General features: G+C 49.1%; 1 protein-coding gene across 1 annotated transcript in view; it reads right to left on the bottom strand.

The window, feature by feature from the left end:
• CLSPN (claspin) overlaps positions 1-23,811 on the bottom strand; it is a 202,306-nt gene that overhangs the window by 64,698 nt on the left and 113,797 nt on the right. The window contains exon 10 of the mRNA XM_086954200.1: positions 4,809-4,887. Within this exon, the coding sequence (XP_086810326.1) occupies positions 4,809-4,887 (79 nt within the window). The remainder of the gene's footprint in view (positions 1-4,808; positions 4,888-23,811) is intronic.

The raw sequence follows: 23,811 nt of genomic DNA, 5'->3' as shown, positions 1-23,811 counted from the left end.
CAAAAGGACACACATCAGATAGGTCAGAACAAGGTTCAAGTCCCACTGCGGCATCACGAAAGGAACAGGGGGAAACATGAGTGATGCCCTTCAAGAACCTATTTACAACGGGGGACTTGAACAAAGGGGGCTGATCAGGTAGCCTTAAGAAGGCGGAAATAGCAGAGAGGTAGCCCTAATAGGTCCCAGAGCAGACCCCTGCTGGGCAAGAGAAAGAAGGAAGAAGAGAACCTCAGAAAGGGGGGGCAGAGAGTGGCTCCACAGCCTTTGCTGTGCACCATGCCACAAATTTGTTCCACCTGCAGGCGTATACCGATTTTGTGGAGGGACGCCTGGCTGCCAGAATCACATCACAGACTTAAGGAGGCAAGTCAAATGGCCTCAACTGTCGCCGCTCAATCTCCACGCATGGAGGTGGAGACTGGACAGGTTCGGGTGGAGGACCGTCCCCTGCTGCTGCGACAGAAGGCCCTCCTGAAGAGGCAGACAAATCGGGGGATCGCCTGACATGCTGAGTAACTCGGGATACCAGTATCTTTGTGCCCAGTCCGGAGCCACAAGGATGACTTGTGTCCGGTCGTGCCTGATCTTCTTCAGCACTCTGTGCAAAAGTGGTATAGACGGGAAGGCGTGCAACAGACGGCAACTCCACTCGTGACGAAAAGCGTCTCTGAGCGAGTGCCGCATTGGAAATTCCAACGCGCAGAACTGATGACATTGCGCGTTCTCTTCTGTGGCGAATAGATCTAACCAAGGCTCTCCCCACTGCTGAAAGAGACCTAGCGCCACGCCAGTTCAGACGCCATTCGTGATCCATCATGCACAGACGGCGGAGTTCATCCACCCTGGCGTACAGGGAACCTGCCAGGTGTTAAACCACCAGGGTGGCGCCCTGATGTTCCAGCCACGGTCAGAGGCGCAGAGCCTCCTGGCATAGGGTCCACGACTCCACCCCGCCCTGTTTGTTGGAGTACCACATGGCGGTGGTGTTGTTCGTGAACACCTGCACTACACTTCCCTGGACAGAGGGAAGCAATGCCTTCAGTGCAAGCCGGATCGCCCGCAGCTCCAGAAGGTTGATTTGGAGCCGGGACTCCGCCGGAGAGCAGAGTCCTCTGATCTCCACCTCTCCCATGTGGCACCCCCAGCCCAGGAGGGACGCATCCGTCACAACTATGAGCTCCGGTTGGGGAAGGAAGAAGGATCTGCCGCTGACCCAATCGCGGTCCGTGAGCCACCACTGCAACTATCTTGCAGTGCCCTCCGAGATCAGGACATGGTCTGACAGGTTGCCCTCATGCTGGGCCCACAGAAACTTCAGGTCCCACTGCAGAGCCCACATCCGCCACCTGGCGTGATGCACCAGAAGGATGCAGGAGGCCATCAGCCCCAGAAGCCGCAGCGACAAACTGACTGAGACCCGGTATAAAGGCTAAAAGATCGGAGCCTTAATATCCCGAACCCGCTGTTCGGGAGGATAAACCCGAAACTGCGCCGAATCCAGAACCGCTCCGATGAAGAGGAGCCTTTGAGAGGGACACAGGTACGACTTAGGCACATTGATGGAAAACCCCAGCAAGTGCAGGAGGTCGGCCGTGGTCTTAAGGTGGCTGACGACTGACTGGGGCGAGACCGCCTTCAACAACCAGTCGTCGAGGTAGGGGAAGACGGACACCCCTAACCTGCACAGATGAGCTGCGACCACCGCCATCACTTTCGTGAACACCCGTGAGGCACTGGTAAGGCCAAAGGAGAGCACGGTGAACTGGAAGTGCTCGTGGCCTACCATGAACCGCAGTTAACGCTGGTGGGCCGGCAGGACGGGGATGTGGAAATACGCGTCCTGTAACGCTACCATCCAGTCTCCGGGTCCAGGGCAGCTAAGACCGGAGCCAGAGTCAACATCTTGAACTTTTCCTTCCTGAGGAAGCCGTTGACATTCGTAGGTCCAAGATAGGGTGTAGGCCCCCTTTGCCCTTCTTGGGAACCAGAAAGTAGTGGGAATAGCAACCACGTCCTACTTCTGGCCCAGGAACGCGCTCAATGGTCCCCTTGGCCTAGAGGGCCGACGCTTCCTCTTGCAGAAGTTGCAAGTGATCCCACGACACACGGTGGTACTGCGGGATGGCTTGGCTCGAGGGGTCGCCTCGAAGGGGAGGGAGAGCCCCTTCGGACGATTTGCAGCACCCACCTGTCCGAAGTGATGGTGCGCCAGTGAAGGTGATGGCGGACCCTGCCCCCTACAGGCGTCAAATGGGCCAGAAAGCTCGGACTAGGAGTGCTTTGAGGCAAATGTTGCGGGGGTGGATTTGGACTGGCCGCGCCGTTGTCCCCTGGCACCGCCACGGCGGTTACTACGCCCGCCGCCGCGCTGGATGTTAGACTGCTGGCCCGTGGCTGGCAGGACGTGAAGGGGCGCCCCTTCCTTGGCCACGAATGGAGCGAAAGGCAGACTGCTGCTGACGCTGGCCTGAGAGGCCCAAGGGCTTGGCCGTAGCCCTGGAGTCCTTGAAGTGTTTAAGCGCATGATCTGCCTTGCCACAAAGAGGTGGCTGCCATCAAACGGCATGTCCATGAGGGTGTTCTGGACATCAGCCGAGAAGTTGGCGGACCTCAGCCAGGCGTGGCGGCGAACCGCCACCGTCGTTGACATCGCCCTGCCCAGCGAGTCCATTGTATCCAGCCCACATCGTATGGAATACCGAGCTGCCTCTGGTCGCTCCGCGAGGGCTTGAGCGAGCTTTGCCCGGGCCTCCTCCGGGCACTCTGGCAGCACGGCCGCAACCATATCCCACAGAAAATGGGTATAATGGCCCAAAAGGCAAGCGGTGTTGACTGACCGCAACCCACAACTGAGGGATGAGAACAGTTTCTTACCAAACTGTTCATACCTTTTGGATTCCCGATCTGGGGGTGCAGACTGGAATGCGGATTGGGAAGTAGAGGCCTGGATAACCAGGTTCTCGGGGAGGGGAGGGGGGCGCGCTAGCGGAATTCCGCTCGCACGCTGGGTTTTTCAAAATCGCACTTTGCGGGGTGAGCTGGGCTCGTCATCAGCGTGCGAGGAGGCTACGCCATGACGAGCCCAGCTCGTCATCAGCGTCGGAGGGGTTAAGGAACTCAGTGAGGATGTTCGACCACACAGTAGCGACGGGGAGCGTAAGCGCCAAGGCTTGGCTGCCCGCGTCAGCACCACACTTTAAGCAGCCCCCTCCTCCATAGCCACAGTAGGAGGGAGACAAAGCCAGTGTCAGGGGAGGTATAAAGACCACTGGCCTCCCCTAGCTCCTCTGTCCAGTCCTGAAAGGACTGACACTCACGTGTCAGAGGGTCCCCAGACCCCTCCCAATCCCCCTCGTCCTCCATCTCCTGAAATTCAGGGTCAAAAGATGGAGCCGGATCAAAGAAGAAATGCTCTTCAGCAGGCGTCGAATGCGGCGTCGGTCCGAGGCCGGATCTGGACCGAGGGAGGGATCAGGGGCGGTGCCGTGCGGGGACGACACCCTGAGGGGGTGGGGGGGGGGGGGGGGGTCGACGCCAGCAGGGTCATGAGGTCGACCAGCAGCGACCCGGAACCGGATCCAGCGGGAGCCTGCGGCGCCAGGACCGAAGTCGCTGATGGCGCCTAAGCACCCGACAGCGCCGGGGCCGAAGCACCCGGCCCGCCTGGACTCCCAGTCAGGGCCGCGGGGCCCGAAGGCACCGCGGGACCCGACGGAGGAGAGAGGGACCTCATGGCCATGAGTAAGGCCTCGATCTCCTCCGGCATCGCGTTCAGCCCAGGGACCGGCAGGTATGGAGCTAGTCGCGGCGCCTGCGGCACCGGCGGAGCCTGTGTCACTCGAACCCCCGGCCGCGTCTTGAGAGTGTCGGGGGGAGTAGGAAGAGCGATATCGTCTCTTCGACTTCTTGTGCCTCTTACCTGAGGACTTGGAGCCCGACGAATGGTGTTGACTCGTCGAGCTTTGATGACTGTGGCCCTGCGACCAGTCCCTCGACCCCCTCCTGGACCAGGACCTTGAGAGGCGTGGGGCCGACTGCCAGAGCTCGAGGCGCTTACGGGACTGCTCCCGTATAGCCTTCGATGTCAAGGCCCTGCAGTCGGGGCACGACCGGTTGTCGTGGTCGGCCCCAAGGCAATACAGGCACCGGCGATGTGCATCGGTAACAGAAATCAGTCGGTACAGGGCTTGAACCCGGGCATCCCTACCGGCACCGAGAGTCTTGAAGACTCGAGAAGAGATCAAAAATGATCAAAAAAGTTTCATCAAAAAGTGAGTAAGGTACTGCTTTCTCCGGACCTGTGCTTGCTGGCGCAGAAAAAAGAAGAACTGATGTCAGCGCGCGAGGGCGGCGTCTAAGTTCTCCGACAACGTCATCCTGGCACCAACGCCGCCGCCGACGGACGGGGAGCCGCAGACGACGCCTACCGACGCGCAACGGTACTGCAAAGCAAAATTTTCCGGATCCAGTGTGACGCCTGGGGGTTATTCTAAGGTAAGGAATCTAATGTGTTTCTTTCAGATAGCTCAATGAATGTTTCAATGTTGCTGGAGTTTATCTTTACACTGCTATGTAAACACTGACTACCAAGGGATCCCAGCGGGACATCAAGGAATAAATAAAGGATGTGAATCTATAAAAAATCCAATGCTGGAAAAATTGAGTCTTCTCTCAAAATAACTTAACAAATGTTCACAGATTACCACCACCCCATCAACCTGCAAATCACTTCCATATAACTAAATCCCCATCTCTTCAGAATATGTAGACCCCTGATGCATGCTTGCACGGTTTGGAGTGCTCACCTCTTCACTGTCGAGCCCTTTGTCATCAGGCAAAAGCTTGAAATCATCAAATTCGTCTTCCTCCTCTTCTACTTCCTCCCTGAAAAAAACACTCATTTACCATTCAGTCAAAACCAGAGTTTTCAATACTTCAAATTAAATCAGGCAGCTTCCTTCAAACCAATTCTTAAAAATAATTCAAAAAAAACTCTCAAAGTAGAGCTTCTGAAGATTGAGATTTTAAACCACAAAGTTCTAAAGTGTAAGAACAGTATTCAAAAGAAGTATGAAAAGTGCCTATACATGGTAAAAGAAGGTATACCAGTTTGAAACATCTAATGCAAAGCTCTCACTGGACACAGACTTTGATGAGGTTTGTTACAATCTACATCGCAAAAATTTACAAGGATGTCAAATCGAATTACATTTTGCCCACAGCATATTTTAGTCCAATAATGAATGAAGTTTACTGCAGGGTAAGAGAAAGTCACTTTACTTTTCTATTGTTCTTGCATAAAGGCTTGCCTAAGTCACCTGCAGACACGAGTTGTCCAGAGAAAGTCTGCTAATGCGCCAGCACAGACCAACAACACAGCACTCCCTGAACTTTTGACATATGCAGGAGATCCTCTAGGGCACTGTCTTCCAATGGCACAAACCTTACAAGAACGTACATTTGTCACGGAGTCGCCCCTTGACCAGCACCCTCGTAGTCCCTGGAACTGGCGCTCCATAAATCAGACATACTCTCACAAACACTTAAAGGAAGGGTTCCCCTTTCAAGTACAGGGGTTCTTTCATTCTTTTCCCCTCTTGCTGTGGGCCATGTTAATGGAAACTAGTCAATTATACCTTTTAACAGTACATCCAAGTTGACAACCCACACACTATCTAATCCTAGTGGAAGGAGTGGTTTGCAGTTTGTGTCTTTTCCACACACCTTTCAATCAGGGTTTTAATTTGGTGCCAATTCACCCACTCCCCTCCTTTTTTGCCACACCATACAACACCAGCATTGCTTTAAGACCAATCAGGTACCACTTCCCTTTCACAAATTCCACTTCTTTCCTTTAACACAATAGTTTCACATCTACTTAACCGTTATATTCAGATTTACCTTTTTAAAGATGTAAAAATACTCATGTCCCTACGATACACTAGAACCCAGTCTTCATGGGTAAAAAGAAAACACAACATTTCAACAACAAGGACCAGTACATCAGTTCCTTTGTCTGGAACAAACACAAATACTTTAGAGCCCTGAAACTAGGCTATTGTGTTTGACGGTTTGAGTCTCCTTGATGGCCTTTAAATTGTCTTCCTTGAACCAGACCATCTCATTATAGATCATATCAAGAAATAAACACTTGGATATTATAAAATCCTCCAGGTCCTTCACTTCAACAATATATTACTTTGCTCACAAATGGTGAATAGTGCGAAGGCTTCTTTGAAGACAACTTTTTTCTGGTTGAAGGGTGTGAACCTACAATCACACAATGCCTTACAATTTAGCTTTGAATGTAATTGTTTAATATTTATCTTTAATAAGATGGCCATCTTTGCAGGAGAAGAGAAGAGAGGAGATACAAATAGGCAACGCATGTATAAAGAGGTTTTCAGACTACACTCCAAGTGCAAAGACAGCACCACTCCTTCAAACCATAAGAAGGAGATGCAGAAACACACTTACAAGTACATGCTGTTCTTCCCAATGAGGATAAAGATACTGCTTGGGAACAGATCACACTTCTTTGAGGAAACCCAGCAGGTGTGAGACTGGCTAGAGGCCGTGAACAAACCAGAAGGATCAAGCCAGGAGCTATTCACAGGACGTGGAGTACAGACCAACAATAACTTAAAAGCCAGGGAGACTGGCATGCCCCAAAGCGAATAATTGGTGCAGAAATTTGTTGAAATAGGAGGGCGAGCAGCTAGTGGAAGTTACAGGTATGAGATTAATTGAGTCTTTAAGATCCGCATAACAGACACAAAATAAGGGACCCATCCAGAGGGTTACAGATTTATTAAGAGAAGGTGTTTGATACCAAATACCATACTTTTCAGTGAAGCCATCATATAGCTGGGGAACTGAATGACCAGGCTTCCCTGTTCACTTGTACTATCTAGTTATTAAACTGGACAGCACAGGGGCAAATCTGCTCAGCCCGATATGCCCTAACATATAACATAATGCACCCTGCCTGAGGGCTACAAGGCCTGCTGTACGGGTGACTTACATATATTACATGCAGTGACTTTGGCGTGCCACACAGCGAATGTGCCATGTTGTGTTTTCAATCCAGGTTTGTAAAATGACACGCAGTCTGCAATGGCAGGCTGCATGTAATTTGTACGGGGATCCGTAAGGGTGGCATAATACATGCTGCAGCCCTTAAGGACCCTCTTTGGTACCCATGCCCTAGATACCAGGGGTACCACGGACTTGGGACTTGCAGAGGTGCCAAACTGTGTGCAATTGTGTGACAATTAGACCATTTTCTCTAGTTTTTAGGGAAATAGCACTGACACAGGCTTGGTTAGCAGGGACCCAGTGCACATCAGTCAAAAAACCTACCAGGCTGTAATATGGCCCTTAATGTTTGGAGACTTCTGCGTGTGTTGGAAGCGGATTCATATTGTAAGGAAGAGGCCGCAATCTTTGCGGTGGATATAGAAAAGGCTTTTGATAGCCTGGAATGCCCTATCTTTTTAGAGTGATGCGAAGATTTGGACTGGGTACTAGCTTTGTGGAATGAACTGCCTTACTATACACAGTCTCGATCTAGAGTACGGACAGGGGGGGAACGATATCCGACAACTACCAGATGGGCAGGAGTACTAGGCAAGGTTGTCCCTTATAGCCCCTACTGTTTGCACTGGCTATGGAGCCTTTGGCCTGCCGAGCCAGAATTGGGATTCGCTACTGGAAGTCATGGGTAAGCAACACCATATTGCACTATATGCCGACGACCTTTTACTTTTCCTCTGTACCGTGAGGATTTTAAAGGGGCAAGCCTAGGGAAAGGCCTAGGGCATCGCTGGGGCTACACTATCTCAACAATAGTTTAGAAGTAGGAGGCCCACAGGCAGCACGTGCAGTGTCTTTACACACACGCGGGATTCAATGCAAAGTCAATGGGAACTTAGAACTTAGATATAGAAGGATTTAGGACACTTCCGGTTGAGGTAGGAGGAAATAACTAGAGACTTAGACACTTGGATAGTCAATACCCTTGGGAGCACCGAAGTACTCGCATTACCTCACCCACAGACGGCGGGTACATAGGTGTGAAGATGTGTCTAGGTTCGTCGTTGGAGCCTATGGAGACCTGAAGAAAGATGCTGCAGGGGCTGGGAGGAAGATGTCCGGGTGGATCCAAGGGTGGATCGAGGATGAAGAGGACCTGAAAGCAGAGGGGACAGAGTCTGGGTCACTAGCCAGTGACCAGGTGGAACCAGGAAGGAACCAGACGACATCGAGAAGCAATCAGGTGCTGTCTTGAAGCTTGTTTTGGCAGCCACGTGGACCAGGAGGCGTCCACGACGACCAGGTGCTGGAGACGGGCTGTCCCACAAAGGTTCTCGCAGATGGAGGGGTAGACTTCTGAATTGGAGTCGACAAGCCTTGGCAAAGGCAACCCACGTAGGATACAACAAAGGCTTCTGGTGCAGACCAGCAAGGTCTGAGGTGCTTCACCTTTGCAGGGAAGCAAGGGCCAGTCTGGAGCAACCAGACCAGCGAGGTGGTTCAAAAGGATTGTCGTCACAGAGGCTACTAGCCAACGGGCCAGCAACCGGACAACGCGTCGAGCAGAACAAATGCAGAAGGGCCCCACGCAGAACTCGTGGAGTGTGGGGGGGGCTGATCTTAGTCGCAGATGGAGCTCCGGATCGGGGCTTCTCAATCCCCAGTGCACAGCTTTGAGGGTGTCTCAGGAGCTGCACAGGTAGCAAGTTGCAGGCTTTTCCAGATGTCCTGTCCCACGTGTCTCGTCGCCTCCACGGATCTCAGCTATGCTGCAGTCCTGAAGAGAGGGTCAGAGAGGTCTGGAAGTCTGGGTCTTGTCAGGCTCTGTGCTTCGGTACCGGCGGGAACGTCAACAAAGCAAGCCGTTGATTTGTTGGATGGTGCCTGGTTGCCCAGGGTGGTCACTCCTTAGCCACAAGGGAGATTCTTCAGTCTTCAGCAAAATGTCTAAGGTCCAGAGTTTCGTTTCGGGTTTCAGTCAGGATCTAATCTTAAGTCTCAGGACTCCGCTCCTACCTTTATACAACTAAAAGGGGCTGGATTACAGGCTAGGTCCCTCCTGTGGGTGGGACCAGGAAGGGGGTGGTTACACCCCCTCTCCTTTGTCCAGTTTTGAGCCAGAGATGGGGCTGGAGTGCCCCAGCAACCTGTTTGAACAGGGGTATACATGGAGCACCTAGTGTGCCCCAGGCAGTGTCTCATTCTATTCAGCCCTTCCTGTCCAATACACAAAGTCCTGTCTGGGGAGGTGCTCGCTTAGTTTAGAAAGTAGGGGACACCTATATACGAAATGCACTAGTTATACATAGGGAAAATTATCTAGTTTGAAAAGGTCTATAACTAGAGAATGAACCCAAATGGATAAATAGATCTATTAGCCCACTACATACAGACTGTCACCAACTACATAAGTGCGTTTTTTCAATTTTATTATTCAAGTATATATATATATTTCTTTTTTTGTTATTATTTGGACGGATAAATGTGCATTTTATAGATACATTCCAGTATATTTCATAGTAAATTGATATTATTTTGGAATTTCTCATACAAATATTAAAAATTACATAACACACATAATTGAGCATAAAACAAGACATGATGCAGGCAAAGCGGTAGAGAACACTACGCGCGTTTCGGCTGGGGAGCCTTAATCAGGTGACCCGTCTTTGGCAATAGGTAGCTCAAGATGTAAGGAAAAGCTGGTTAAAAACCACAAAGTTCGTCAGAGCCTTGTATTCCAAACGTCGTTGAATATCACAGATAAATTAAATTATTGGGAGAAAAATGTCCTTCAATTTCGGATGATATATATGGTGATAGTAGTGTAAGCAACAATGAGAGTAATGGACGATTTGAGCAGTCAATCTGAAGATAGAGTCGCTATATGATGACCAGGGGCCAGAATGATGTTCATGGACAGTATGATGAAAATTCTAGTTTTGTAAAGCGTTAAGCAGGGTATGGCCCTCATTGCGTCTGGTGCTCTGCAAAGACAGACATCTCGCACCTCCCCAGGCAGGAAACCTATTGTCCAAACCTCCGTGACTGGAAGGACTCCCAGCAGCAGGAGGTCAGACTTGTGTCGGTGGCAGCAGTGTCCATTTTGTGACGCTGGGGCTCTGGTTAACTTTAACCGGGATAGTCAGCAATAACATGTCTTCTCTCTCTAGAAGGGCGGAATGCTATCCCTGTCGCCAGAATTGGCGAGGGGGTAGTATTCCAAAGCGTATGACATCTTACACGACATGTTTGGATAAAGCCAAACCAAAGTTAGCATTTAACCGCGAGGATTAGAATGCATTTAAGAGAATATGGTATGGAGATATCATAGAACAGCTATAAGGACATGGTTCCGTAAGCTGCAGACAGGCTCAGCTCATGCTAGAGCACCATCTCACACATAACCAAGCACTCTGCCTCCAGGATTGTTAAGGACTGCCATAGGAGTGAGTTATAGGTTACTATGTGTCTATATATCAGTAGGTATAGGAATACTATACCTAAGCAAGGGGTGAATACACGACCTTGCCCCAGCTGAGTGATCAGCCAGTTGTGTCTATGTGAGTGGCCAGCCAGGGGTGGCATAATACATGCTGCAGCCCCTGGTAGGGCTTGGTAACACCTATGCCCTGAGTACCTAGGGTATACTTCTACAGGGGCTGACAAGGTGAATCAATTCCCAATTGTGGATGTACCTAGAGTACATGGTGTAAATTTAGAGAGAGTGCATCTGTGCTGTGGGTCTGATTAGCAGGCCCACAGCCGTATCTAAGTCGAAAACCAGTAAAGCAAAGTAAAAAGTGGGGGTGACCATAAGAAGCAGACCCTACTCTCCTACAGGCACTCTGCTATCGTTTGAGGACTTCTGAGAGCGTTATGATTTGCCGCAAGGACACTTTGTTACATAAGGCCCTCACCCCAGCGATTCATCAACACTGTGGGACAGGGCTTTCTGAACCTACACACTTGGGGCTCAATATAGAGTAGCTTCCTCAGGAACATATAAGGCAGTCACCTACTTATACCGCCGGCTTCAGGGCGAGGCATTACCCGCACTTGATAAGAAAACAAGTTACTTAACTGTAACTTTGGTTCCCCAGTATTGGTAACTTTCATAGATTCCGATGCTTTTGTATCATTCCCCGTCGTCGGAATGGGAGCCTCGGTAACAAAAATACCATAGCAATAGGTACAAAAGAGAAAGAAAAAGGCCTAGGCCTCATTCCCCTTTGTAGCATATCACCCTCTTTTTGTAAAAGAGACCAAACTTAGGCATCAGCCAATCAGAAGTGCCTCACCCCATAGAACACTACTGAAGGAACCTCAGAATTTCGTAGACGTTGTTTATCAGTCACCATATCTGTTGTAGGCTGAGCTTTCCTCGGGGAGGTGGGTGGGCGCATGGGAATCTATGAAAGTTACCAATATTGGGGAACCAAAGTTACAGGTAAGTAACTTGTTTTCTTGCCCCAGTATTGGAACTTTCATAGATTCCCATGCTTTTGTATCAGAGTAGCAATCAGTTAGCAATAACAAACACATTTTGTGTAATAAATACATTGCAATAGCCAACATGACATAAAGATACAAAATGTGCAAACAACGGAAGGTGGGATAGAAAGGAAAGCTCACCAATTATTGGAAGAGGTTCCTCAGGACAGCCTGTCCCACTGCTGCATCATCTCGCTGTAAGGACTCCAAGCAGTAATGCTTGGTAAAGATGTGGACGCTGCTCCAGGTAGCAGCTCTGCAAATGTCTTTAATCTGTACCCCCGCAAAGAGGGCCGTTGAAGATGCCACGATCTTGTGGAATGTGCACGAATCCTGCCAGTCAGAGGTTTTCCTGCCGCAGTATAGCAATGCAGAATGGCACTTGTGATCAATCTTGCTACCCCCTGCTTTGACAGCGGGAGACCTTTCCTTGGACCACTTAAGGCAACAAACAATTGAGAGGATTTCCGAAATCCCTTAGTACGTTCCAAGTAGACTTTTAAACACCGCTGTACATCTAAAGAATGTAGCGTCTTTTCCACTGGTGTAGCCGGTTGAGGAAAGAACGCTTTCAGAATAACCGGCTCATTCAAGTGGAAGTCCGAGGGTACCTTAGGTATGAACCTAGGATTAGTTCTCAAGATTACAGTGTTTCTTTTAAATTGTAAGAAAGGTTCCTGGATAGTAAGGGTCTGCAACTATCCAATCCGTCTAGCCGATTTAAGGGCGAGGAGTAGAGCCAATTTCCATTAAAGAAACTTTATGTCAGAACGATGAATTGGTTCAAATGGGCTTTTCATGAGCTGAGAGAGGACTAGAATTAAATGCCAAGTAGGAAGCGGGGGCCTCATTGGTGGATAGACTCTGAACAAGCCCTTTAGAAATTGTTTGACAATCTGGAAGACCACAACGAAGGTCCAGACCCAGACCTTCTGTACCTCGAAATGGCCGCCAAATGAACTTTAATTGACGAATGGGCTAGTCCCGACTTAGCATGGGATAGCAGATAAGGCAGAATCTGATAAGGCTTTGAAGCAAAGGGGTCCATTTTTTCTCTCCTACACCAGATACAAAACCTTTTCCATTTTAACCGGTAGGCCCTGTTCTTGAAGGAGCTCTTGCCTGGGAGAGGACCTCCTTAATCTCGCTCGAGATGGGGAGATTCATAAACTCTCGCTGCTCAGGAGCCATGCTGTCAGGTGTAATGACTGTGGATCTGGGTCCCAAACCTGTCCTTCGGACATTGTGAGGAGATCTGGAATAGTCCTCAAGGGAAGAGGAGGAGCTAGCGACAACAGATGGAGTTCTGTGTACCAGAACTGTCTCGGCCAAGCAGGGGCTATCAAGATCATCCTGCATGGTTCCACTTTGATCTTCCTGATGAGCCGCGGGATCAGAGGGATGGGGGAAAGGCGTAGACAAATGTCCTTGACCAGGCTATCGAAAGCGCATTCCCCAATGACCCTTGGTGGTGAAATCTGCTTGCATAAGACCGGCATTTCTTGTTGGTCAGTGTGGCAAAGAGATCCACCTCCGGTCTGCCCCACTAGCTGAAGACCTCTTCCAGAACACTCTGGTTCAACTCCCACTCGTGGCTGACTGAGGATGAACTGCTCAGCCTGTCGGCGTTCTCGTTTAGAACTCCTGGCAAGTGTTCCACCTTTAGCGATTTTCCGTGAAGTATTGCCCATTCCCAGATCGGTTGAGCTTCCTGCGACAACGGAAGAGACCTGGTTCCTCCTTCTTTGTTCACATAGTGCATAGCCGTGGTGTTGTCCGTCCTGATGAGCACTTGTGAACCTCCTAAGCGGGGAAGAAAGGCTTGCAGAGCCAATCTTATTGCTCTTAGCTCCAAAAGATTGATGTGGAGCCGTTGATCGTGAGGAGAGCAATGGCCGCTGACATGTAGGTCTTGCATCACTGCTCCCCAATCCTCCAATGACGCGTCCGTTGTTACTACTTGAGGAGACGGATCGTTTACGAAGGATAGACCTTGGGACAAGTTGTTCTGATCTGTCCACCATAAGGCCGCTTCCGTCATCATTGGAGTGACGGTCACCTTTTCCTCGAATGATCCGTGAACCTGTTTCCATTGGATGTCTAGTTGTTCCTGCAGAGGACGCATCCTCAGTCTGCAGTGAGGAATCAGAGGGATACACGATGAAATTACTCCCGGCAGAGATTTGTAGGGGCGTACTGAAAGACACCTTCTTTCTCGTAGGTTCCGAGCCAAGGTCTGTAGTTTCTCCCTCCTTTCCAGAGTAGGAAATGCTTTCGTGAGCTTTGAATCCAGGATGGCTCCCAGGAAACTAGCCTTTCTGGACAGGACCAGGGATGACTTTTCTTTGTTTAGAGTGAGTCCCAGATTCTGAAACAAACTTGTACAAGCCTGAACTGCGTCCAGCGCTGCTTCCATGGACGGGGCCTTCAGCAACCAGTCGTCTAGGTAGGGGAAGACTTGAAAATGGTTTCTTCGCAGAAATGCTGCTACTGGTGCCAGCACCTTTGTAAAAATCCTCGGGACTGAGCGGAGTCCAAAGGGTAAAACCCTGAATTGAAAGTGGCTCTTGGCTACTGTGAATCGTAGGAACCTTGTGTGTGCTGGGTGAATCGGGACATGGAAGTACGTGTCCTCGAGATCGAGCGTGGCCATTAAATCCCCCTGGCTGATGAGCCTCAAGAAGTCTTCGAGAGAGACCATCCGGAAGGACATGGAGATGAGATAGGCGTTGAGCTCCCCGAGATCTAAAATGGGGTGCCATTTCTCCAGCGTCTTCCTTACCAGGAAGAACCTGGAATAGAATCCTTGTCGCTTTTGATTTGAGGGGACCGGCTCTATCGCTCCCTTCCGGAGCATCTGTTGGACTTTGAGCCACAGGTGTTTTGATGGAATGGCTGCCGGGGGCTTGGGTGTCACCCAAATAGTGCTTCCCCATCAAAGGGAAGATCCAGGACTTTGTTTTGAATCCTTGAGCCTTCAGCCACCCCTGGTGACGGAGGACTGCAGCCCCAGCCAAGGAACGAAACGCTGTCGTTGCAATGTCCATGGCATAGTCAATGATCTCCATTGACGTCGCCTCTCGCAAGATCTTTTTTGCCTCTGATGTGGATTCTTGAAGTAGCTGGTCCAGGAACGGAGCAACATCACACCAAAGTTGGCGGTCATATTTGCCCAATATCGCCAGGGCATTGGCAGCTCGCACCAGAAGACTCCCCATCGACGAGAATCGTTTCCCAGCATTATCCAATCTCCGCCCTTCCTTGTCCGGAGTCGTTGTTAAAGGAGCAGAGGGGTTGCAGGATTTCCTCTGCGCTGCTTGCGAAATAACAGAGTCTGGTTTGGGATGGCCCGTTAAGGCCGCTGGCCCATCATCAGGTGCTCTATATTTCTTATCCAGATGCGGTAGCACAGGGACCACCGTCGCTGGGTTCTTCATAGCCTTAAGGCCTTCTTTCCACAGATGATCTACTATAGGTATGGACGTGGTCGTCTTCCGATAGGGTTCCTTGAAGTCGTACAAGAAACAATCCGTGGCCACCGCAGGCATAGCCAATTTGAACCTGCCAGCTGCTCTCTCCATCAGCTGATGGAAACCTACGTCCACTGGCGGGGGATCTACTGGATCCGGAACTGGAGATGCAGGGTCCGGAATGATGTATTCATCCCATTCAGTCGTATGATCCGAATTTTGATCCTCATCCGAGGAATCATCCTGGGTGTCTGCAGGTTCTTGCGGAAAGGATGCTTGAGGCTGAGGGGACGCCTGAGCAGGTAATCCAGGAGTAGCCGTTGAGGCAGAAGCCAAGACAGACGTTGCAGGCGCTGTAGGAACCAGAACTGGCCTAGTAGCCTTAGATTTGTAGTCCTGCAGCATCTTATGCAGGTCCTGTAGGAATGAGGATGGTACTGTAACAATATCCTGCCCAGAATAATGTTGTGACTGGGCCGCCTGATGATGTTCACCATCCTCCTGGTCATATCCCCCTTCAGAGTCCGTCTCTTGACATTTGACCAGAAGTTGAGAGGGACTGTTGGCATAGTCATAAGAGTCCTGGTCATACTCATCTGACTCCCCTTCCTCAAAGAGCAAAGCCCCGTCGACGGGCTAGTCGACGGAACCAATTTCAATTTAGTTTTCAATTTCTTCGTCAACGGAAACTCTGCCGTCAACGCCTTCGTCGTCGAGGACTTGGAACTCCTCTCAGAAAATTGGGAAGAGTGTTTCTTGAAGGCTGGGTCAGTCTTCGCACCCTTGGATGGCGTAGATGGTGCTCCCCTCTCCTTTTCACCATGGTGAGGAGATTCGCTTGGACCCAGGCTCTCAGACTCTCTGGGGGTCTTTTTTGAGGCCTTCGAGGTATGATCCACAGAAGGAGAAGGGGAACCCCTACCCCTTTTGACTGACCTTCTAGATGACACAGCTGATGAGGACTCCTCACTGTCACTGGAAACTCCATGTTTCCTCTCCTTCGGTTTCTGAAGCCAGGTCAAAAGTCTACCAGCACGATCCCGGAGGGTCTTGGTAGAAAAAGTGTGACAGATTTTACAGTCCTCCGCTTTATGATCCGGATAAAGGCAATAGATACAATACTTATGCCTATCTTCCATAAACAACCTTTTCTTGCCACAGGTGGAGCAGGGCTTGAAAAGGGCCTTCTTTTCCTTGTCAGCCATCCTTAAACAATCCTGAAGAGAAATTCTGAAGAAAATTTGAAAAAAATCCTTTGAATAGAGAAGAAATGAGCAGAGCTCAAAGGAGACTCCCTAAGCACAACGTGCAGTAGAAAATCTGAGGCTCTGAGGTTCCTTCAGGAGGGTTCTATGGGGTGAGGCACTTCTGATTGGCTGATGCCTAAGTTTGGTCTCTTTTACAAAAAGAGGGTGATATGCTACAAAAGGGAATGAGGCCTAGGCCTTTTTCTCTCTCTTTTGTACCTACTGCTATGGTATTTTTGCTACCGAGGCTCCCATTCCAACGACAGGGAATGATTAAAAAATAAAGGGAATCTATGAAAGTTCCAATACTGGGGCAACTTACGATTACTGTGGGAGTGAGGTCTAGGTTTTCTTATTGAAGAAAAAGTCACGGATGACTTGGTGGACTACTTCCCCAGAGAATCTAGGAATTCCCGGTTTCAACTGATCAACTTTTATATACTCCACAGTAAATCTCACATCCGGACGCATAAACAGGTATTTCGTGACAAAAACTGTTAAATGCCCCTGTTGCGAGGAGGTAGGTGCTTAATTCCTTCATATGTTCTGCAGTTGCCTGGTGCTGGGAAGATTTTGGGGGGCAGTGACAGATACCTTAGCTGAGGTGACCGAGAGGCAGGTTCACTGTATACCAGGGCATTGTTTACTAAATTGGTTCCCACACACCTCCAAGACTAAAATGACCAGTAGATTCCAGGACCTGGTCTTCCTGCTGGCCAAGAGAGAGTGCCAGACACTGGAAATCCCAGAGGGGGGCCCTCCGTAGAGGGGTGGAAAAGAGAAGTCATGCACTGGGCAGATTATATGGGGCATGTGTGCCTGAGGGAGTCCAGAAGAGGCTGAGGATTCTTGGAGGCTGCCAGGGCGTGGGAGGCATTAGTGGAGGAGCTGAAGCACCCAGATTCCTCCTCCCTCGCGGTCGGCACTGGATACCCCCCAATACCGCAACTAGCACACCTGCTCACTATGTGGAATTCCGCTCTGAAGTCATGTAGTTTTCCTTAGTAAGAGATATTGGAGGAGAGTCCAAAGGACTAGAAAAACATGAATCGGCATAGGACACTATCCCACACCATCTGAATGCTGTATCTCCTACGATAGCAATAGATTCCTTCCTGATAAGGCAACTGACTCAGCCATGGGATACCCCGGGGCTTAAACTGTTTATTATAGGTTTGATTTTCAGCATGTAACTCTGGGGCCTCTGCCTGGTTATGGCGGGAAGTGCATACACACTTGTGAATGCTTTCCACTTGGCATGATACCTGGACATTGCTGGGCTAGTACTTCTCCATACCCGGCCCAACAAGAGGGGAGGAAACCCTGACTATCAGGAGGCTGGTGTAGGAGGGTGGATACCTGACTATGGTTACCCCCAACATTTTGCCTGGTGTTTCGCTGGTTTTCCGACTTAGTTGGCCTGGGACCCTGCCAATCAGGACCCCAGGCCTACTGCTCGCTCTGTAAAATGGATTCCATGTACCTTAGGTGCATTTACCAATTGGTACTGGGCCACCTTATCAGACCCTGTAACTCAGGGCATAGGTGTACCCAGGGCCTACAAGGGGCTGCAGCATGTATTATGCCACCCCTGGCTGGTCATCTAAATCTGACACAACTGGCTGCACGACAGCTGGGGCAAGGTGGTGTAATCACCCTTTGCTTTAGATATAGTACACCTATATCTAAGCCTAAAATGGACACATAGATTCCGATCAGTCACTCCTATGGCAGGCCTTAACGATCCTGAAGGCAGAGTGCTTGGAATCATGTGAGATGGTGCTCTGGCATGAGCTGAGCCCGTTTGCAGCTTGCGGAAGCAAGTCCTAATAGCTGTTCTATGATAACGCGTACCGTATACTCTTAAGTGCATTATAATCCTCGCGGTTATATGCCAACTCTGGTATCGCTTTATCAAAACATGTTGAGTAAGGTGTCATACGAATTGGAATACTAACCCCTCGCCAATTCTGGCGACGGGGTTAGCATTCCACCCTTCTAGAGGGACACGACATGTATGTAACTGTGAACCCCGGTTAAAGTTAACTCGAGCCTCAGCATCACAAAATGGATGCTGCCACCACAGACACAAGTCTGACATCCTGCTGCTGGGAGTCCTTCCAGCGAGGAGAGCTTGGACAAAGGGTTTCCTGTCAGGGGCGGTGCTAGCACCATCCCAGACAGGGTTTTGTGTATCCTGGGTAGGCAGGGCTGAATAGGAAGGTGACTGCAAGTGGCACCCCGGTGCTCACTATGCATAGGCCGGCTAGAACCAGTTCAAGGGGCACCCCAGCCCCTGAGCTGGGGAAAGTCCGGCATGGGAGAGGGGTGTAACCACCCCCCTTCCTGGTCCCACCCATGGGCAGGACCTAGTCCCGTACCAGCCCCTTTCTTTAGTATAAAGGTGGGAGCGGGACCCTTCCAAATTAGATCATCTTTGAATCCTGAAACTACTTTCTACGAAAGGAACTCAAGACTTCTTCTCAAGATTTCTCCCTTGTGACTAAGGAGTAGTCACCCTGCATCTGCGGGCACCAACTAAGAACACTGCGGTTTGCTGCACGTCCTTCCTCCGGAACCAGACCGACCAGCACGACGAGACCCGGCTTCCCTGGCACCTCTGACCTCTACCTGCATCATCCGCCCAGCTGAGATTCGTGGGTGTGACGAGACCTCGAGGGACCGGCTATCTTCCGAACTGCACGACGCTTATCCAGCACGACGGCCGAGGGATCCTCGAGTGAGTGCTTTGGGGTTTGAGAAGCCCTAACCCCGAGCAGCTCCAGCACTGAAGTCCAGCCCCCCAGCATCCACCAGATCTGCGTGGGGCCCTTCTGCTCTTTGCTGCTCACCGTGTTGTCCGGCTACTTGCCTGCTGGCTTGTAGCCCTCTTGACGACGAACGATAACACTTTCATCGCTGGTCTGGTTGCTCCAGACTGGCCCTTGCTCCCCTCCTGAGGAAATATAAATTTTATGGTCAAGAAATGTTCCCTAACGTGTACCCCACCGTCTCCATGTACGAGTTTAAAGTGCATGTAACTTCCCTCCTGTGCCAGCTATGAAGACGCAAATACATTTGCGTCCAACGTTAACATGTCCTCTTTCAGACCCGCCATGAACGGGTTGAATATTCAGTTCCTAAATATGCTATGCCAACGTCTTTTCGTGGTGTACTTTACACGTTTTTCAGCTCTGGCGAAGCAGGCCCCGAATTCTGCCATCGAGCCTTTTTCTGTCTTCTGACTCCGAACGCCTCAGCCTGGGCTGCCTCTGTACCCGTGACCTCTGCCTTACTCCCTGCGCGGCCCATGGCGCTTAGCTCAGCCTGCTGCCTGCTAAGACCAAATTCAACCTTCGCATTATCTGTTCCGCTCCTCGAAAATACATTCCTACCTACTAGTTTAAGTAAACATTCCCCCAGCTGCAGAGCAACAGGGCCTGGCCTAACTGTCTCCGTGCAAGTAATTCATAGCCTCTGTTACCATGGTAGGCCAATGCCCCCTCGCATCTCATGTAGACACTTAGACGCTTATACACGCACTCACAGTCAGTATAGAATAGCTTCTGCCCCAGAGACCTTTCTCTTCTAGATAATATGGTTCCCAAACATCAGATATCAGATATGATAGTGGTACAAGTTGATCTGACATGCCAGACTTCTGTCTCTTTCCGCTAGTGTAAATGTCAAGTCCCCTGCACCCTCCAGTCACACGTCAGTCACACGTCATGCAGCTGCGCACGCATCCAGACCTCAGATTTCTGCTGACATTGCAAGATTATGCTTTTGTTGCCACCCATTTATGACACTTACATGTGACGTTTCTAGAAACACACCTCTGTACACGCCTAGTTCACGCCTTCTGATTACGTATTGCTAACACGTGTACAACCTTATCTTGACTCTCTCAGCTGTTACGCCTTCTGTATTGACTTCTATTGTGTATATTAAGTATAAAAGTAATGTAATGTCAATAAATTATGCTCTATCCCTTCCTGCACCCCTGTGGTGGCAGGAATACGATATCCGATCTGGTACCATGACCATTCCTTTTTAAGGAATAAAACCCCTAAGAACTCTAACACCACGGACTCTGTCTCTTTCTTTCCGATTGAGTTATTTTTTGTTTAAGTACTTACCTGCATAGAAATTAAGACGGTAAATCAAATATTTACCACACTCCAACAGAGGAGCAACCCGGACCCTCCTGGTCCACTCCAGACGCCATTTTGAGTCCACCGCGTGGGCTTGCATTTGCCAAGAGTTGTTGCCCCAATCCTGGGTCCAGCGAAGTCGACAGCAGATACCTTCGTGGGACAGCTCGCACCTCCATCCTGGTCGCAGACAACGCCTCCTGGTCCGAGAGACTGCAGAGCCCAGCGTCGCCCACTCACCTGGTCGAGGTGACTTCGTCCGGTGCCATCCTGGTGCCCATCTAATCACTGGCTAGTGATTCAGAACTTGGTCCCCTCTGCTTACAGGTATCCTTCTTCACCGATCCAGGCTTGGATCACATCGAACTTCATCACTGGTCGCCTGCCAGCAACTTCTTTCAGGCTCCATAGACTGCAACGAGGATTCCCGACGTCTTTTCAGCCCTATGCAGCCGCAGCCCCTGGGCTAGGTAACCTGAGCATTTCGGTGATCCAGCATAGCTTAACTATCTAAGTGTCCAGATCCTTTTTCGTTTCAGCTCTACCTAGTCGGATTCGTCCGAAAACACTAACTTTACGAAATCTAGCATCCATAGACTTTGTCCCGCATCCCGTGTGAGAGTGCACACTCTGCACCCGATCTCCCTAGGCCTCCTGCTCGTAATCAGAAGGTTCAGTAGTCCAGTCCTAGCGATCCTAAAGCCTTTGAGACTAGCTACTTACCTGCTAGTATTTCGCATTCCACTTTTAGAGTATATGGTTTTCCATGCCCCTCGGGCATTTGTGTAAATTGTGCAACTTTCAGAAATTCTTTAAGAGCTTTGTATTGTGCTTAGCGCCCTGTCCTCATAAAGAGTCGAGGGCTGTTGTGTTCTAAATAAATATCCTTTTTATTATTATTATTATTATTATTATTATTATTTCTTTATTTCGGCCAATTGGCCATAAAAGACACACATATATACATACATAAAACAGAGGATCATAGCAATATACATACATCAATACTTTTAAAAACAATTGACTTTTAAAATACAGTACAAAATTAATTTCCAGCAACCTCTTTTAAACATATTTCATTTAGCAGCAGGAGCATAAGCTTGTGAAGGAGTCTTACTCAAAGAATCTGACCAAATTTCCTACGAACAATATACACAGAAAAGAGGAACCTACTGATACTGAATACAATAAACTGGGCAGTATTAGTTTTTATAATCCTATATGCTGGGAGACAAGATCTAGTTCCTAGGAGAGCACACATGGGATTTAGCCATCTCTTTCGGGCTTTCGAATACGCTTTCCATATGAACAACATGTGGACCTCGTTCTCCATACAAGAATCTGAGCACATAGAACATTTCCCACTTTTGCCATTCAGACATTCCATTTTTTTCTTTGACCAGCGTTCTATATTGGAATTCAACATAAGATTCCCATACCTGAATTTCAAAAAAAGAGACTTCGCAACAGGAGGCTCTATTTCGTCCAGAAAGGATTCAAAACAAGGTTCAACTTTAAAGGATAAAAAGTCTTGGATTAAGGTCCCAGTTCTACTTTCATGTGCAAGCCTGTTAGTCATGTAGGACCAAAAGGCTCTTTTTACAATGGACTTGGCAAAGGGTGGTAAATTATCTGGATTTTCCCACAACGGGTGCAAGCCCAGCAATGAGAACCATTTTTTAATATGGCCAAACCATAGGATTGAGTTAAAAAGAGTCTAGATTCAATAACTCTCGAAGGCCATTCCTATATTCAAGTAATTCTGGGGTGGACCATATCCTTATCCAAAACATTAATGGTCTTATGATGGTCAAATAATCAGTTCGTTTAAAGTTCAAATCAAGTTGAAGGGGAATTAATGGTGTACTGGTGGGAACCCTTACAATTGTTCTCATAAATTTATTATCCAGGCCTTAGAAACTCTCCCTGGCCCAAGGTCCCCATATCTCAGCCCCATACAGGGCGGCAGATTGGATTTTAAATTTAAAGAGTTCAAGTACAGGGGTTACGCTCTTACTTGTACTGGCATTCAGTTTGTTAATGATTGGTTTGACATTATGGGCATATGACACCTTACTTTTCTCGATTTGGGCCTTCCATGTTAGTTTTGAATCGAGTACTACCCCCAAATAGGAAAAATTGTCCACAGTTCCTAAAGTTTGACCATTCAAGGTCAAGTTCCCTCTATCCGGTCTACTAGGGTTCAATGCCATACATTTAGTTTTGTCAACGTTTATTTCTAGTCCTTTGGTCACACAGTAGCTACTAAAGGAGTTAAAGAGTGCCTGGAGGCCCTTCTTGGTTTGGGATATTAAGATGGTATCATCCGCGAAGAGCAACGCAGGCACCCTCTCTCCATTAAGCTGTGGTGAATCATTGCTACAAGCATTCAGGTGATCAGGAACATCATTGACAAATAAAGAAAATAGGGTGGGGGCCAAGACGCATCCTTGCCGGACACCACGCTCAATTGGAATGTTACGCGTCAGTTCACCATTTGGACCCCACCTAATGTTGGCATGATTTCTAGTGTGCAACTCAATTATTTGTACCAAAAGACACCCTGGGAGGCCGGCTTCATTTAAGGATCTCCAGAGCAGGTTGCGAGGGACAAGGTCAAATGCCGCTTTCAAATCTACGAAAGCTACATACAGATGACCTTTCCTAATGTGCACATATTTCCAATATATACAACAAAATCTGAAGACCTGGTCTATAGTGCTGGTCTTGCTCCTGAAGCCTGCTTGGAATTTAGAAAGTATTGTTGACTCCTCCAGCCAATCATTTATCCGAAATAATAAATGTTTGGCATAGAGTTTTTGCAGGGTGTCCATTAAACTAATTGGTCTGTAATTTGAAGGAACAGATCTATTCCCCTTTTTGAAGATTAAAACAACTTCTGCTGCACGCCAGCTATCAGGGAATTGACAATTTTTGGACAAAGCATTAAACAAGCGATTTATATAAGGAGCCCAAATATCCTTTTTATTTTCATAACAACTTGTGTGGTGTCCTTTCACTTGGTGTTCAAGGGGTATATGTGATGGTATAACAGCTGGCTTAACACGCCCTCTAGAGTTTAGCCTAAAGACTGCTGTTGTCCATGCTACTAGGATAGCTGGTCTATCAGGTTGACTTACAACCAATCATCAATAAGGGTTGCTTGGACTGATACATAGTGATCACTAGAATAGTGAGCACTGCATATCAGGCCAACTTCTCACAGCTGGATTAACACATATGTCGTCTTGTTGAATTAGCCTTTTCGCAGCAGCGCGAATTCCGGCGCGGGCAGGGCTAGGGGGTGGGCGTGGTGCTTCCGTACTTATGAGGGCTCCACGCCATCATGAGTCACGGGCAGCGTGTGCTCAGGACGGTGTTGAGCCGTCAAGACCCCGCCCCCCCTCA

Source organism: Lissotriton vulgaris, chromosome 2_1, assembly GCF_964263255.1.
Source record: "Lissotriton vulgaris chromosome 2_1, aLisVul1.2, whole genome shotgun sequence".
NCBI classification, from domain to species: domain Eukaryota; kingdom Metazoa; phylum Chordata; class Amphibia; order Caudata; family Salamandridae; genus Lissotriton; species Lissotriton vulgaris.
This window is presented reverse-complemented; position numbering and strand designations above follow the sequence as displayed.